The sequence below is a fragment of the Papio anubis genome, chromosome 7 (assembly GCF_008728515.1).
Source record: "Papio anubis isolate 15944 chromosome 7, Panubis1.0, whole genome shotgun sequence".
NCBI lineage: Eukaryota > Metazoa > Chordata > Mammalia > Primates > Cercopithecidae > Papio > Papio anubis.
The window spans coordinates 15,154,160-15,170,104 of NC_044982.1; the positions used below are offsets into that span (position 1 = coordinate 15,154,160).

The window sequence follows — 15,945 nt, forward strand, 5'->3', positions numbered from 1 at the left end:
GGTAACTTTTCCCCCAGTGCACTTGAAGGAGAGTTTATGTTCCTCTTTTGCAGATGTAGAAGCTTAGGAGAAAAGGGCAAATTTTACTTTTTGGTTGAATGAATTTGTATTGGCGCAAAAATCTTGGGAAGAAACAATTTTTATTTACGAACTTCAGTAATTTCCATCTTTTGGCTGCAGTATATGACACATGGTGGCTTTGAGTCCTTAAAAATTACACAAATAGGCTGGGTGCGGTGGCTCACGCCTGTAATCCCAGCACTTTGGGAGCCCGAGGTGGGCGGATCATGAGGTCAGGAGATGGAGACCATCCTGGCTAATAAGGTGAAACCCGTCTCTATTAAAAATACAAAAAAAATTAGCTGGGCGTGGTGGCGAGCGCCTGTAGTGCCAGCTACTCGGGAGGCTGAGGCAGGAGAATGGCATGAACCTGGGATTGGGAGGTTGCAGTGAGCCGAGATCATGCCACTGCACTCCAGCCTGGGCAACAAAGCGAGACTCCGTCTCAAAAAAAAAAAATGCACAAACAATTTATGTTCATCCTAGAATAGGAACATATACAGATGAGCAAAATAAAAGTTGACCTGATTTTACCATGTGGATGTAGCGATGTCAATATTCTAGTGCCTTCCAAATGTTATCTGTGATATATATTAATACGTGTCCTTAATGTATTAATATTTTTATACAAATATGGACTCATGCTATTATTTTTTAGCATGGGTCCATATTTGTATAAGAATACATTAAACATGGATAAAAATATTTAGCATGTTTTTTAACCTGTGATAAATTACAGACATCTCTCTGTGTCAATACACAGTTTCTTGATTTAGCTTTAAATTTAGGAAGTTTTTGGAATATGACCAAAAGTTGGGGGCTGGCTTTCCCAAAGGAGGGGGCAAGGTTATTGTAAGCCTGAATTATAACTCTCTTTAAAATTCTAGCAAGAGTTGGTTTCCTTTCTTTTTTTTTTTTTTTTTTTTTGAGATGGAGTCTCACTCTGTTGCACAGGCTTGAGTGTAGTGGCTTGATCTCAGCTCACTGCAACCTCTGCTTCCCAGGTTCGGGTGATTCTCCTGCCTCAGCCTTCTGATTAGCTGGGATTACAGGTGCATGCCACTATGTCTGGCTAATTTTTGTATTTTCAGTAGTAGAGTCAGATTTCACCATGTTGGCCAGGCTGGTCTCGAACTCCTGACCTCAAGTGATCGTCCCACCTTGGCCTCCCACAGTGCTGGGATTACAGGCATGAGCCATCGTGCCCGGCCAGCTTCTTTTTTTCTAGTGGGAAATTTTTATGAAAAGGAATCCCTGGGGGCCCACACTTTAGACTTGGAATTCTTGGAACTCTTCAAGTTCTGACCAGCTACCACGTCTGTGTCCTGTCCTGTCATCCTGATACTAGAGTGCTGGCCTTTTATGTTTTAGGACTATCATGTAAAGATGATTGTTGTTCTGAATGACAACGTTTGGGGAAGTGCAGTTGTGTAACGGTTATAATAACATCTTCCTGTGGTACAGAAGCAAGTGCAGTCCAAGTTTGCTAATGCAGACGTGGGCTTCATGGAACCGTATAGCCTTTGAGGGCCGGAAGGATTCTGTAGCCATTTTGCAGCTGAGCACACTGAAGCCCAGGGAACTTTGGCTAGGCTTGGGACCTGGACTAGAACCCATGTCTCCTGACTCCCATTTCCTACAGCATGGAAAGGTGAGGGTTACGGGAGTGTTGGGCAGAGTGGAGATTGAGATGTGCCTGCCTTAACTGTAGTTGAGGCTTTTGTTTTGATTAGTGTCTTGATAGCCTCTCTTTACCCAGAAAGGCTTAGTTAAAGGAGGGGGTACTAATAATCACGATAAGTAGCTTAATCATACAGTAAATGTCAGGGTTTTTAGTGTTGTTTCAGTAAGCTGTTTCTTCCGAGAACTGGGGAGAACAAAAGCAGGGATGGTCAGAGGCTTCTATGCTGTGATGTGAGGGGACTCCCAGGTTCCCGACCCTGAGTGTATGCTGTGCCTTTGCACGTGCTGGAGATGTCCACGACGCATACTGAGGTTTTCGGCTCCTGGCACTCCTAGGGTGGTCCCATCTGACTTCAGTGAAAGATGGGACTACAATGACAAAGGCGAAAAAAAGAAGAAACAAAAACAAAACAGAAAAAGTGCTGCATGTTCTCTGAGTTCTGCTATTTTGAGAAGCGCATTCGTCACTGAAATTGATTTTCGTCTTTTAAGGTATCTACAGTAAAGGGAGGAGAATTGTACCTTTAAGATAAATTACTTTATAATGCCAGGAACACTTCTGTAGCTAAGAATGCTTTTGCAGTTTAAATTCTGAATGCCTCTTCTTTTCCTGAATTAATTTTCACAGAACTCTTAACCTTTATTTTCTCAGTTATGCATGACTCCAAGAGAAACACGTAACACGTAAGTGATTTGGCCATACTCCATCACTGTACTTCCAGAAACATTTGAAACGATTTCGATTTGTAGGGTTTTTTTTTTCTTTGTCAATTTTCTACTAATTATTGGCTTTGAATGAACCAGATGGCATTGAGATTGATTTCCTTAACTCCCCACACCAACCCCCAAGAGGCTCAGCACCTTCATCACGGGGCCTGGATGACAGAAGAAACTGTGAAGACAGGCCCTCCTTTGAATTAGCCATCCTTCGCGGTGTCTTGGGACCGTCAGATGGAAGGGAGGCCTTTGTTATGAAAAGCAGCGCGCAGTCTGTGGAAGGGTGGAAACTAACTCAGTAATGCTGAGTGCTGTCGTCTAATGGAAAGCGTCTTCTGACACTGAGCGTTTTGAGAAATGTCCTGTATATAGATGAGGAAGGGACATAATACATCACTTGATGTAGATTTCTAGTTTCATCACAACCAGACCCGACTTTTGCCTGAGGTTGGAAAAAAAATGACACTTTGGAGATTTCCCACATGAATTAATTGTGTCTCTTAGCATTTCTTTTTTTTTTTTTTTTTTTTTTTTTTTCTGAGACAGAGTCTCGCTATGTCACCCAGGCTGGTGTGCAGTGGCCGGATCTCAGCTCACTGCAAGCTCTGCCTCCCGGATTCACGCCGTTCTCCTGCCTCAGCCTCCCGAGTAGCTGGGACTACAGGCACCCACCACCACGCCCGGCTAGTTTTTTGTATTTTTTAGTAGAGATGGGGTTTCACCGTGTTAGCCAGGATGGTCTCGATCTCCTGACCTCGTGATCCGCCCGTCTCGGCCTCCCAAAGTGCTGGGATTACAGGCTTGAGCCACTGCGCCCAGCCTCTTAGCATTTCTTACAGGGTGCCTTGTACACCATAGAAGTGTCGTAGATTGATTATGCCAGTTTCTCAAATAGGATTTTTGTCCCTGGAATTTGTAAATCATAGGGAGGACCAGCCCAAGACCAATTCACATGACAGAGGGAGACCTGTGTTTAGTGGAACATTATGATTTTATTGGTGTTTTAAGTCAGAAAAGGTACCATTTTGGCCTGGCACGGTGGCTGACACCTGTAATCTCAGCACTTTGGGAGGCCAAGGTGGGTGGATCACCTGAGGTCAAGAGATTGAGACCAGCCTGGCCCACATGGTGAAACCCTGTCTTTACTAAAAATACAAAAATTAGCCGGGCATGGTGGCACGCACCTATAATCCCAGCTACTCGGGAGGCTGAGGTGGGAGAATCGCTTGAACCCAGGAGGTGAAGGTGCACTAAGCTGAGATTGCGCCACTGTGCTACAGTCTGGGTGAAAGAGCCAGACTCCGTCTCAAAAAATAAATAAATAAATAAATAAACAAACAACCAAACAAACCATTTTAGGCTGGGCACAGTGGCTCACGCCTGTCATCCCAGTGCTTTGGGAGTCTGAGGCAGGAGGATGGCTTGAAGAGTTCAAGACCAGCCTGGGCAACATAGTGAGCCCCTGTCTCTATAAAAAATAACAAAAATGTAGCTGGGCCTGTAGTCCTAGCTGCCTGGGAGGCTGAGACAGGAAGATCCCTTGAGCTCAGGAGTTTGAGGCTATAGTGACCTGTGATGGTGCCACTGCACGCCAGACTGGGTGACAGAGTGAGACCCTGTCTCTATTTATAAAAAAAAAAACAAAACTACCGTTTTTCTTCGTCTGTCTTTCTTGATGTTTCACATATTTTTCTTTGTTCAGCTTTTAATTCTTCTAATCTTGAAATATATTTGGCTGGGTTGGTTTTATACAATATAACATTTGGGGTCTGCACTAATATGTGATTGTTCTTTTTGGGTGCTAGGAACGGTGAGAATGGAAACAGCATTGATTGAGGGCCTGTGGTGGGCCAGGTGCTCGGGTCAGGGAGCAGAAAGGCGATGTGTGGCCCACCTGAGGTCCTGGCTCAGCAGTGGCAGGATTAAGATTTGACTTGAACCACAACTGCCACAGCACGGCCTCATGGTCACCTAGGGACTGGAGGACAAGATGCTGGGTTGTGGCTGGGAGAGGAAGTGTGGCAGCTGCTGGGAGATGCAATTTCCATTCTCGTGTTTCTTCCCCTAGAGATCCCAGGCCCACAAATCAACGCATCAATAAGCACGTCAACAATGATGTGAACCTTCGCATTCAGAATTTGACCATCTTGGTGAGAAACATTAAGACCTACTATCAGGTAAGGGCAGTTCTGCTGTCAGGAATTCTGATGTGTGTCCATCAGTATTGTCACTGTCACGGTTTTCCCACTGGAGGCCGGGAGGAAACGGTGCTTACGTTTAGGCCTCTTCTTGTTGAAGTTGGTCGTGTTCATGTGAACCCTTCGTTGGGGCGTGTGTGAGGAGGAGATGGTGTGTTGCTTTCCCTTGTTCGGTGAATGTTCTTTGAGCTGGAAGGCCCCAGAGAGGAGCCTCGGTTTGCAGCCTCTGCCCCAGGATTGCAGTTGAGTGGGGACTGGCTGGAACGGGCTGGAATGACCCTGATGTGGTGGTTGTTTTCCCCAGCCCCTGGCTCAGTGATTCTTTATACAGGAGCCATTCAAGGGTTGAGGGAGAGGAGGAACCACAGGAGGGCTATGAAGACCTCAGGAGGCTAAGGCAGGAGAATCGCTTGAACCTGGGAGGTGGAAGTTGCAGTGAGCCAAGGTCGTGCCACTGTACTCCAGCCTGGTGACAGAGCAAGACTCCATCTCAAAAACGAACAAACAAAACCCCAAACCCATCCCAGCCTTGGGAAGGCCAGTTGAGAGTCTTTGATGGTGTTAGTGATCTCTGGCCAACACGGATGGAAATGGACTGAAACTGTGTACCTTGGAGCCCTGGCTTGCTTTTTTTGTTTTTGTTTTTGTTTTTTTTTGAGACGGAGTCTCACTCTGTCGCCCATCTTGGCTCACTGCAAACTCCGCCTCCCAGGTTCACACCATTCTCCCGCCTCAGCCTCCCGAGTAGCTGGGACTACAGTCGCCCACCACCACGCCCGGCTAATTATTTTGTGTTTTTAGTAGAGATGGGGTTTCACCGTGTTAGCCAGGATGGTCTTCATCTCCTGACCTCGTGATCTGCCTGCCTTGGCCTCCCAAAGTGCTGGGATTACAGGTGTGAGCCACTGCGCCCGGCCGGGAGCCCTGGTTTTCAAACCTTTTCTTAGCAGTGAAACTTTCCCCCTGTATGATTTTTCTTGAGACCCCAGGTGAAGCCCAGTGCACTGTGCTCAGCTGTCTCCTCAGCCTCCAGGGCATCTGTCTGGGTTCCCGGGACCCCAGGGGACACAGATTGAGAACTGCTCAAGAACAACTGCCTCCCAGATTCAGGCCAGCGTTTCACTATACATGTGACTAGACTCCACCTGACACCTGTTCCTCGCGCTTGGCTTCCTGGGCTGTACCTTAGTCTTGTTCTGGGATTGGGGAGTATCTTTGGATGTTGTGAGGCCTCTGTTGATGTGAGGAAGCCCTCTGGCCAGCTGTGACTCCCCTTCTGCCCTTGTGCAGTAGTTGCTGGTTCTGGGGTCCGCTGAGGGACTGCTGGGTGGGATGTCAGGCAGAATGTGCACTGTGGCATCGGGCTTCGTGCTGGGCCCGGTTCCTGTTGAGGGCTGTGGTTGCTGCAGGAGCCCTTGCTTCTGTTTCAACATGAATTTGAAACTGAACGTGAGAGGGAGGGAATGGACAATGGCCTGGGTTTTCTGGGATTGTTTCCATCCTCCTCCCGTTGGGTGGGGGTGCTGGCGTGGTTTCCCTGTGTGGGCCAGTTCAGTGAGCCATCCGTGCTCAGTCCAGAGACCACTGGGAGAGGGGCACCATGGGGTCTCTGGACATTGCGTCTGGGAAGCTTAGAACCAGCCCCATCCCTTTAGTTCCAGATGTCTGAGGAGGGGGCCGAGGGTCAGGGAGAGGCCTGGAGAACCGGTGTGGGAGCCTGTGACTGTTGGCTCTGGGGAGTGGAAGGGGAGCCACACTCAGCATGGTGTATGCTATAGGCAGGGGCATTTCTGCTGGTGTCTTCCTCTCGACAGCTGTGCACAGAGGCAGTGGGGCAAAGGCAATGGTGCTGTCAGTGACCTGGGCGTCTGTGATGAGGGCCTGGTGGCTGTGCTGGCTGCTCAGCAGGTGCGCAGGGCATGGACCCTGTCTGCAGGTGCCATTCGTGCCAGGCAGGTGCTTTCAGTACTGTGTACTAAGTGCGGGGGGAAGCACATAGTGCTGCAAGTTCAAGAAGCAAGACCCCCTAAGCCAGCCTGCACGCGGGGAGGTGGGGAAGCTTCTTGGAGCAGGTGATACCTGAGTGGAGTTTCAGTGGGCAACTGAGTTTCTAGTTTGGAGAGTCATGGGAGGGAATGGGCAGGGCTGGCCAGAGCCAGCGGTATAGCACCGGGCAGGTGTCTGCATCCCTGTCCTCCCTCCTCCTGCACTGTGAGCTCCTAGATGAGCTTGGATGTGATGAAGGTCTCAAATGGAGGTGAGGTTTTTGCAGGTCTTCATGAGTAGCACGGGGCAGGCTCTTGCTGCAAGCTGTTTGGCCATAGAGATGCCATCCTCTGGCCCTGCCAGCCCAGGAGGACTTCTGCTGTTGGTGACCAGCCACTCTGAGGGTCCAACTCTGGGCCGGGCAAAATGGGCCGGGCAAAATGACCCTTGCTTGAGACTGTGTGGGTTTGAGAAGCAGTTTGCTGTTCTTGGGGTACTGTGCAGAGTTCCAGAAGGTGGGAGGTGGCCACACAAGGTAAAAGATGGCCAGCCCACCCTCAGGGTCCAGAAGGACTTCCAGGTGGAAAGAGGACCCTGCATCCCAGCTCCCCCTCCTTTTGTGCTGGGAGCTCTTGGAGGACCGGCTGGTGTGCGCCGGCAGTCTGGCCCAGCTCAGAGCAAATGGTCAGTCAGTCAGTGTGTGCTGACAGCACTTGCTGCTGCCCAGGGGTGGTCACCGCCTCTCAGTCCTGCCCGCTTGAAGGAAGCTGACAAGACGCTTGTATTCAGGGCTGGCACATTCCGTGTGGACAGTGTTCTGCTGTGTATTTTTTTTTCCTTCCAATTTATGACAAAATAAAGTTCTTGTCATATAGGTCGTACTGTACATGCTCTTTGTAAACAGCTTGGAAAACAGACAAGTAGCACAAGAAAAGACGCACCCGTTAGCGCAGCACCCAGTGACAATCGCTGTTAACGTTTGTCGTATTTCCTTCCAGTTCCTGAGTGAATGGTTTTTGTTTTATGCCATTGTGGTTGTGGCCATATATACAATTGCGTATCCTGCCTTTTTTCCCTTCCACCTAACATTATGGCGCAAACATAACCGGTTATTATAGTCAAGGAGTATTCCAGAACGTAAGAGCTGCCGCCTGGTCTCTTCTTGGGAAAGTAACCCCAAAGGTCCTGAGGGCTTGGAATTAAGTGGGACAAACGTTGTTGTTTACTCTGACTGGGGTGCTGCGTGGGTGGGCCTCCCTCTCACCTGTGGCTTTTTGGTGGACACGTCAAGTTCGCGCAGTCTGGCTTGGGGTTTTGTTTGCCAGGAGATGGCTTTGTGCCCCTAACTGTCCCCTTCTTCTCTGCGGCACACTGGAGCAGTGACAGTCTGGAAGGCCAGGCCTCTCCTAAAGAGCATGGGCCGTGTCACTAGGATGCTCAAGTTGATCTCTGAAAACCTGGGGAGGCAAAGGGTCCTTGACCTTTTCCTGAGTAGGGCATAGGTCAGCAAGCGGGTGGAAACCAGTGTGGCTGAGATCCCATCCCACCGCCGGCATCTAAGCCAGATCCTCCACCTTCCTGGCTTACTGCATTGGACTCTTCTGGGATTGGGGCCCTGGAATCTGCGTTTTCAAAAGTTTCCCAGCTGCTTGAATCTCACCATTCCAACGGGATTGAGAGTGGTGGTTCTCAAAAGTGTGGTCCTTAGATCTGCAGCCTCGCTGGGAGCTGGTTAGAGATGCAGATGTAAGTCGGGAGTCTGTATTTTAACAGGCCCCCAGGGGACTCTGAGGCACATGCCCATGGGAACCACTGGAACCAATGGGTGAGAACATTTCTGGTGATTTCTAGAAGAGTCACATTGAGCTGGATCTCCTGGGCAGAAGGAGCTCAGTCCTCACCATCACATATGCCAGATGCATGTCTCATCACCCCAGGGCAGGAAGGCAGGGTCTCAGAATGGAGGAGGGGAAGGAGAGGATGCGGTGACCAGGAGGTTACCAGAGGGAGGAGGGGATGTTGAGGGAGTAACCGGGAAGGGACAGAGAAAGCCAGAGTAGGACAAAGCCTTGGAGAGAGAGCACCTGGGTCAGTCTCTGCATTTTGGAGAAGAAAAGGCTGGCCTGTCCAAGGTGGGGACACCGGCTTTAGGACCGCACCCTCAAATGGGACATCTGCTGAGTAGCCTGGAGGACAGGCGAGGCTGGGCCAGAGCCCCACGCTGCCTCAGCCTGGCTGGCTGGGGTTACCCTGTGTCCTCTGATGCTTGTTTTACTCATTCAACAGCCAACCTCCTTTTCATCTGGCTTTTTAAAAATTTAATTTAAATTTTTGAGATAGGGTCTTGCTCTGTTGCCCAGGCTGGAGTGCAGTGGTATAGTCTTAGCTCACTGCAACCTCCCCCTCCACTGGGCTCAGGAGATCCTCTTACCTCAGCCTCCTGAGTAGCTGGGACCACCAGTGCACACCCTACACCTGGCTACTTTTTGTATTTTTAATAGAGACAGGGTTTCACTATGTTGGCCAGGCTGGTCTCAAACTTGGGAGCTCAAGCAGTCCTCCTGCCTTGGCCTCCCAAAGTGCTGGGCTTATAGCATGAGCCTGTAAGGCTCGTGGCGTCTGTCCTGGCATTTTTTTAAAATTAAATTTTGGATTTGTGTAATGGTTCGCTTTTTCCGTTAAGAACCTTGAATATTTACATTAAATGCAGATAGTGGAGTCAGGCTGAAAGTGAGGCTGTTCCAGCAGAAGTCTGCCCTGTGCAGCAGTGGTTGGCCTGTCTGTGCTCTGGGGTTGTGCCTGGCATCCCATCCCCATTCCCTGCCCTGGACACCTTCAGGCCGGCACCTTGTCCGGAAAGAGCCTCATTGTCGTGTGAAGTTTCTGAGGTTTCTTTGGCTTTGTGTGGTGGGAAGCACTTCAGATGGTGGCCTGGATACATTCCCTGTGGGTTGATGGAGACGTGTGTCTTTGTCATTGAGTCCACACATGGATATCTCATCCAGTGAGATCGGGACCGTTGGATGGATGTGGGGACTTACCCATAGGACTCACTCTGAAATGAGGTGTTTGCTGTTTCTTCACGTGCCTCTCCTCGCCAGGTGCAGAGGCTGCAAGGCTGGGGTCCTACCATCTCTCTGGGCGGGCTGCTGTCCTCTGAGCCTCCTGAATGTCCTCCTCCAAGTGAAGGGTGTGGGCCTGAAATGCTACAGCGGCATGGTGGCCAGAAACTGCGAGATAATAGAGTTTACGATCAGCTCAAGGAAGTTTAGCTTTCTGGGTTCCTTGAGCTCGGCTCTCTGACTTCTGGCCTCTAGCATGGGCACAAGGCCAGAAGCTTCCTTATCTCAAGTGAAACAGAGGAATAAATACAGCCTGGGTGCCTTAGCTTCTCCCAGCCCTTTCTTTTTCCTTTATTGCTTTGAAGAATTAAAAATAAAACAGTACAATTGGTCATAACGAACACTCACATACCTGTCGTTCAAAATAAATACGAACATATGGTTCTATTTTTCCATATTTGCTTGAGACCTTTTCTTTTTTTTTTAAGAAGTAAAAATTTTCTGTTAAGATAGACGTTCCCACCAGCCACTACTAAGCCCTGTTGTCCTTCTCTCCCTTCCTGGGGTTAATACGTCTCATTAATTTGGTGGTATCTACTTAACACTTTTATCCTCTTGCTGTGTATATGTGTGTGTGTTGTATATATGTGTGTATGCACACTATACATGCTTGTGTACGCACAGAGCTTTGTGTGATCTTTAAATGAGACTTCCATAAATGGCAGCACTTTGCCTGTAACTTCTTCCTCTGCTCAGCCTTGTTTCTGAGATGTCAGCCTCTGTGGTAGTTGTATTAGATAAGCATGCTCTGTTTACTAAAAATTAGGATTATCTTTAAGAAATGTGGACGTTTTGTTTGAAGATGGAAATTTTTGTCTTTTAATTTTTGTTTTGTTTTGTTTTTGTTGCTGTTGTTCGAGACAGAGTCTTGCTCTGTTTCCCAGGCTGAAGTGCAGTGGTATGATCATAGCTCACTGCAGCCTCAACCACTCAGGCTCAAGCAGTTCTCCCACCTCAGCCTCCTGAGTAGCTGGGATCACAGGTGTGTGCCACCATGTCTAGCTAATTTTTTTTTATTTTTAGTAGAAGCAAGGTCTCGCTATATTGCCCAGGCTGGTCTCAAACTCCTGGGCTCAAGCGATCCTCCTGCCTCACCCTCTCAAACTGCTGGGATTACAGGCATGATCCACTATGGAAAATCTTTTGTCAAAAGCAGGAATAGAAGGAAATGTACATTTGACATTGTTGGTGGAAACAACACATTAAACTTGTGGCTCTGTCTTATTTGTGTGGTCTGGAGGGTTTAGTCTGCTTAACTGCTTTGATGGGCAGGGACAGGATTCAAGGGAACTTAGAGTCCGCTCAGGCCATGGCTACTGGTACAAGAGGCATTTGCTTTAGGAGTAATAATACGTTGTATAGAATTTGCAGAGGAGAAATTAGTTTCTCCACTTTTGACTTCAAAGGTTAAAGAGGAGGGCCATATTTTTGATTTTGTAGCTCATGTCCACATTGTGAGGAAATTAAAAATAACATTTTTGATTATAAAAATATATTCTGGCTGGGCACGGTGGCTCACGCCTGTAGTCCCAGCCCTGTGGGAGGCCGAGGCGGGTAGATCATGAGGTCAGGAGTTGGAGACCATCCTGGCTAACACGGTGAAACCCCGTCTCTACTAAAAATACAAAAAAACTAGCTAGGCATGGTGGTGGGCGCCTGTAGTCCCAGCTACTCGGGAGGCTGAGGCAGGAGAATGGCGTGAACCCGGGAGGCGGAGCTTGCAGTGAGCCGAGATTGCGCCACCGCACTCCAGCCTGGGCGACAGAGTGAAACTTTGTATCAAAAAAAAAAATATATATATATATATATATATATTCTTACTATATATATTCTTTATATATATATTTACCATATATATTCTTACTATATATATTCTTACTATATATATATATTCTTACTATGGATTAGGAAATAGAAAGTTAAATTTACCTATTATCTCAACACCTAGGGATACCACTGCCAGCATTTTGGTACTTGTGCTTGCTTTGTGTGTGTGTGTGTGTTTCTGAAGTGTGGCTCGTATCATTATACTGTTTGTAACCTGCCTTTTTTTCATTTACCATGCAGTGAGCCAGCTTTTCCCCACCATTAAATACTCCTTCATAATATGAATTTTGGTGTCTGTAACATTTTATCGTGTGGATGTGACTCCTATCATTGTCTCAGAATCAGAAACCATGCCACTGTGAACATACTTGGTACATAAGTCATTCAACACATGTTCTTATTTCCTTAGCAGGGAGTTCCTAGGTCAAATGACATGAATACTTTGAGAAGTTTTGCTACTTATTGCCAAAATAGCCTTATTTATAGGTTTTTTTCCTTTTCTTTGGTCAATTGCCCATTTGTATTCTTCACCCTTTGTGATTGCGTTTGTTAAAATGTAGCTGTTTTAACAAATTGCTATTGCATGCTGAAGATTCTCGAGTCCCCGCCAGGCTGGCAAGGTCCTGAGGCTGTGTTTGTGATGTCTGGGTGGACTTCGTTTGTGTTGGAGGATCTTGAGTGTTTTTGGGATCTCTCCAGCAGGACTGCCTGAGGGAATCGTAGGGGCGTTAGAGAACAAGGCAGCCATTAGGGGTAGGGCCTGGCTGTGGCTGGGGGTCCAGCCCAGGCCTGGGCTCCGTCCCCACATCGGCAGCAGCAGCGGGAGCTTTTGTGGACCTGAGCATCCGGAGGTCACAGTCAGCTTCCGTGTGAAGGTTTGCAGTCCGTTCAGAATTCAAGAGCGAACCCTCGACTGCTGGGAGGTGCGCCTGAGGAGGGCAGTGGTCTGCGGGAGTGGGGGGAGCCCTCGTCCTCCTCCCATCCCCCATTCCCTAGCTAGCGCTTGTCTAGTAGAATAAGGACATGCAGGATGTGGAAGCTCTGGTGGCCCAGAGGTGGGTGGGACTTGCCAGGTTACCGGCTCTTACTCTTTCTGTTTCTTGTCCTCTCCATGCCCGAGATGCTCACGTTTTGTGGGGTGGGAGAGTAGCCAGGTAAATCAGCTGCAATAACACCTGTGTACTCAGGACACGGAATATGGCCAGACACAGGCCCGGGGAGCAGGGATCCTGGAGAGCTTTCTCAGGGGAGATGTCTGCCTGCGGCTGGCGGGTTGACTGGCAGGGAGGTGGTGTCCTGCAGAGCTTTGGAGACATAAAACAGCCCAAAGGTTGGGGCATCTCTTGGGGGGTATGGGGGTGAGGCTGCAGGCTGTGCTTAGGTGCTTAGGAATCTGTACTTTTTGTTTGTTTGTTTTTTTGAGACGAGTCTCACTCTGTCACCCAGGCTGGAGTGCAGTGGCGCCATCTCGGCTCGCTGCAACCTCCGCCTCCCGGGTTCAAGTGATTCTCCCACCTCAGCCTCCTGAGTAGCTGGGATTACAGGCACCTGCCATCATGCCCGGCAAATTTTTTGTATTCTTAGTAGAGATGGGGTTTCACCGTGTTGGCCAGGCTGGCCTTGAACTCCTGATCTCAGGTGATCCGCCCACCTCAGCCTCCCAAAGTACTGGGATTACAGGCGTGAGCCACCGAGCCTGGCCTAGGAACCTGAACTTCTAAAAGAGAAAGCTTAGGAAAGAAAACTCCTGCTCCTGTTAGGAGAATGCATAGGTGTTGGGAGGGGTTGGCAGGTCGCGGGGCCCTGGACTGAGGCCACGGCAGCAGAGAGAAGGATGAGCTCTAGGAGACTCCATGGGGATCCAGCCCAGATGTGGGAATCCCGGGGTGAGGGGTCCCTGGGTTCCTGATGTGACGTGGGGGTGGGTGTTGGTGCTGCTCTCTGGGTGAGCCTAGAGCTCTGGGTGAGGAGAAGTGGGCTCAGTGGGGAGCAAGCCAGCTTGGTGTCGCTGGTGTCGGGCAGGTGGAGCTGAGCGTTCCCGGCTAGGCATGCAGATGGAAGCCATGGGGAAGTTGGCTAGAGAGTCACAAGCAGGCGTGGGGGATGAAAATTGCCCACGGCCGAGGAGGTGGGAGCAGGCCCCAGGGTTAGGGTTGGGCAGAGCACATGGGGCTCCCCAAAGTGACAGGAGTCCCCCAAGTGGGAGGACCGGAGGGAGAGTGGGCTGCAGAGAGGAGAACCCCTGAGGAGAGAGGGCACCAATACACAGGGCTGCCCGTGGTCCAGTAGACCACTCAGCTGTGGGCGGCTCAGTGCCCACCTGGCGCAAGCACCCTAGGAGAGCAGGAACGGCCGTCCGGGCCCAAGACAGTCTTGCTCTGCAGCAGACCTGCGTGCCTCCAGGGCTGCAGGCTGGTGGTGGAGGCTTCCTGATCAGCCAGACCAGAGGGCTGCAGTTCTCAGCGCCACTAGAATCCCCTTTTCCACACTTAACAAAAGGCCTGTACTCCCAGCCTGTGCTGCTCCCTGCCTTGCTGGCTCCTGCTGCTTGTATTTCTTTCAATTATTTATTTTGCCTTTTTACTTATTTTTGAGACAGGGTCTCACTCTCTCACCGACGCTGGAGTGCAGTGGTGCGACCATAGCTCATTGTAACCTCAAACTCCTGGGCTCAAGCGATCCTCCGGCCCCAGTCTACCAAGTAGCTAGGAATACAGGTGCGCACCACCGTGCCCAGCTAATTATTTTTGAATTTTTTGTAGAGATGGGGTCTCACTGTGCTGGTCAGGCTACTCAAACTCCTGGGCTCAAGCAGTCCTCCTGCCTTGGCCTCCCAAGGTGTTGGGGTTACAGGCGTGAACCCCCATGCCAGCCAGTGTTGGTGTTACAAGGTCAGTGGTTCAGCTGTTGGCCGGGGGTGGAGCAAACGGGCTGAGGACTTGGTGATGTGCTGAACGCCCAAACCTCTTGGGAGGCAGGTTTGGTTTCTGTAAGCTGTTAGAGTGCCAGTTGGACTTGTTTTCCTTTCTTTTCTCTCCTTTTTGTTGTCAGAAGAAATGCTGTCCAGACATATCAGATAGCAGCGAGGAACTGTGGGACTCAGATCTGTGGCCATATCAAAAGACTGAGAGATGAATGGGAGGGAGCTTAACCTTTACTGAGTGCCCTTGCTGGGGACTTCAGAACCTCGTCGTATTTCACTGTTACTTCGGTGTTATAAAGAAGAAATTACCGTCTCCATTCTACAGATTAGGAAACCAAGGCTCATGGAGCAAGATCAGGAAACAGCCTCAGAAAGCTGCAGGTTTTCTTCATCACTGGCTGCTTGGAGAAGCTTCTTTCTAAAAGCCAGGCTTTCTAGAATCATGTAGGGAGGTAACTTGCTGCAGGTAGACCTGCTGCCCTGTAAAGGCTGGCAGGGCCAGTCAGGATCTGCACCCGCAGTGGGGCGGGTGGTGCTGCATGCGGTGTGCCCTCAGCTGGGAGTGTGGGCTCCCGTGATAACCAGGCTTCACACCAGCCTGGAGCCCGGAGGAAGGGACTGGGTTGCTTCAGGCACCTCTGAAACTTCCGGGGTTGGGCGGAGGGTGGAACAGGGAGCAGCTGGCCTCAGACTTCGCCCTTCACCCTAGAGTGGCAGGAAGCAGAGATTCAGGGCTAATTGCAGGGGTTGTGGAGGGCGAAAGGTGGGTTTGATGTAATTAGCAGAGTTGGAGTTCAGCCAGGGCAAGGAGATGGAGAGAAAGTGTGTGTGTGTGTGAGTGTGTGTGAGTGTGTTTGAGTGTGTGTGAGAGTAAGTGTGTGTGTGTACACAGTCTTTCTGTTCTCTGAGGGTTCTTTCTCTAGGACTCGAGTCAAGACCTTGATTTGCTGGGGCTTCCCTCGTGTCCCAGGAGTGGCCACCCTGTCCTCTGCCTTTGCAGGAAGGAGGTTGGGCTCAGGAGTCTTGCTTTCGCTCCTGGTGTTGCGGGTGTCACCCAGGCCGCTTGACTGACCCCTTGCCTGGGCCTGTTGGGCACAGCACCGAGCCCAGATTCCCAGAACATGCAGCCTCAAAGGGTCTGCTCAGAGACCTTCCCACTTCCTGACTTTGACACACTGGGACGTCCCCCAGGTCCCTCCCCCTCCCCAGTGGTGTTTGTTCCAGAATCATGTTTCTGATACAGGTTATCTTACCATGTCAAGTATTGACTTTTTCACCGTTTGCTCAAGTTTTTTTCTTTCTTTCTTCTTTTTTTGGAGATAGGGTCTTGCTCTGTGTAACCCAGGCTGGAGTGCAGTGGTGCGATCACGGCTCATTGCAGCCTTGACCTTGATCTGCCAGGCTCAAGCAATCCTCCTGCCTCAGCCCC

General features: G+C 49.8%; 1 protein-coding gene across 6 annotated transcripts in view; it reads left to right on the plus strand.

Moving 5' to 3' along the window:
* Positions 1-15,945, plus strand: part of CCDC88C (coiled-coil domain containing 88C) — a 147,753-nt gene that overhangs the window by 5,252 nt on the left and 126,556 nt on the right. For 3 of the 6 annotated variants that reach the window (XM_009212139.4, XM_017961476.2, XM_021941472.2), the window contains exon 3: positions 4,529-4,637. The exons of 1 other annotated variant lie outside the window; for it this stretch is intronic. In XM_009212139.4, the coding sequence (XP_009210403.2) occupies positions 4,529-4,637 (109 nt within the window). Of the gene's footprint in view, positions 1-1,896; positions 2,236-2,395; positions 2,428-4,528; positions 4,638-15,945 lie in introns of all 6 variants that reach the window. 2 more of the 6 variants (XM_021941470.2, XM_021941469.2) reach the window with 2 other exon arrangements.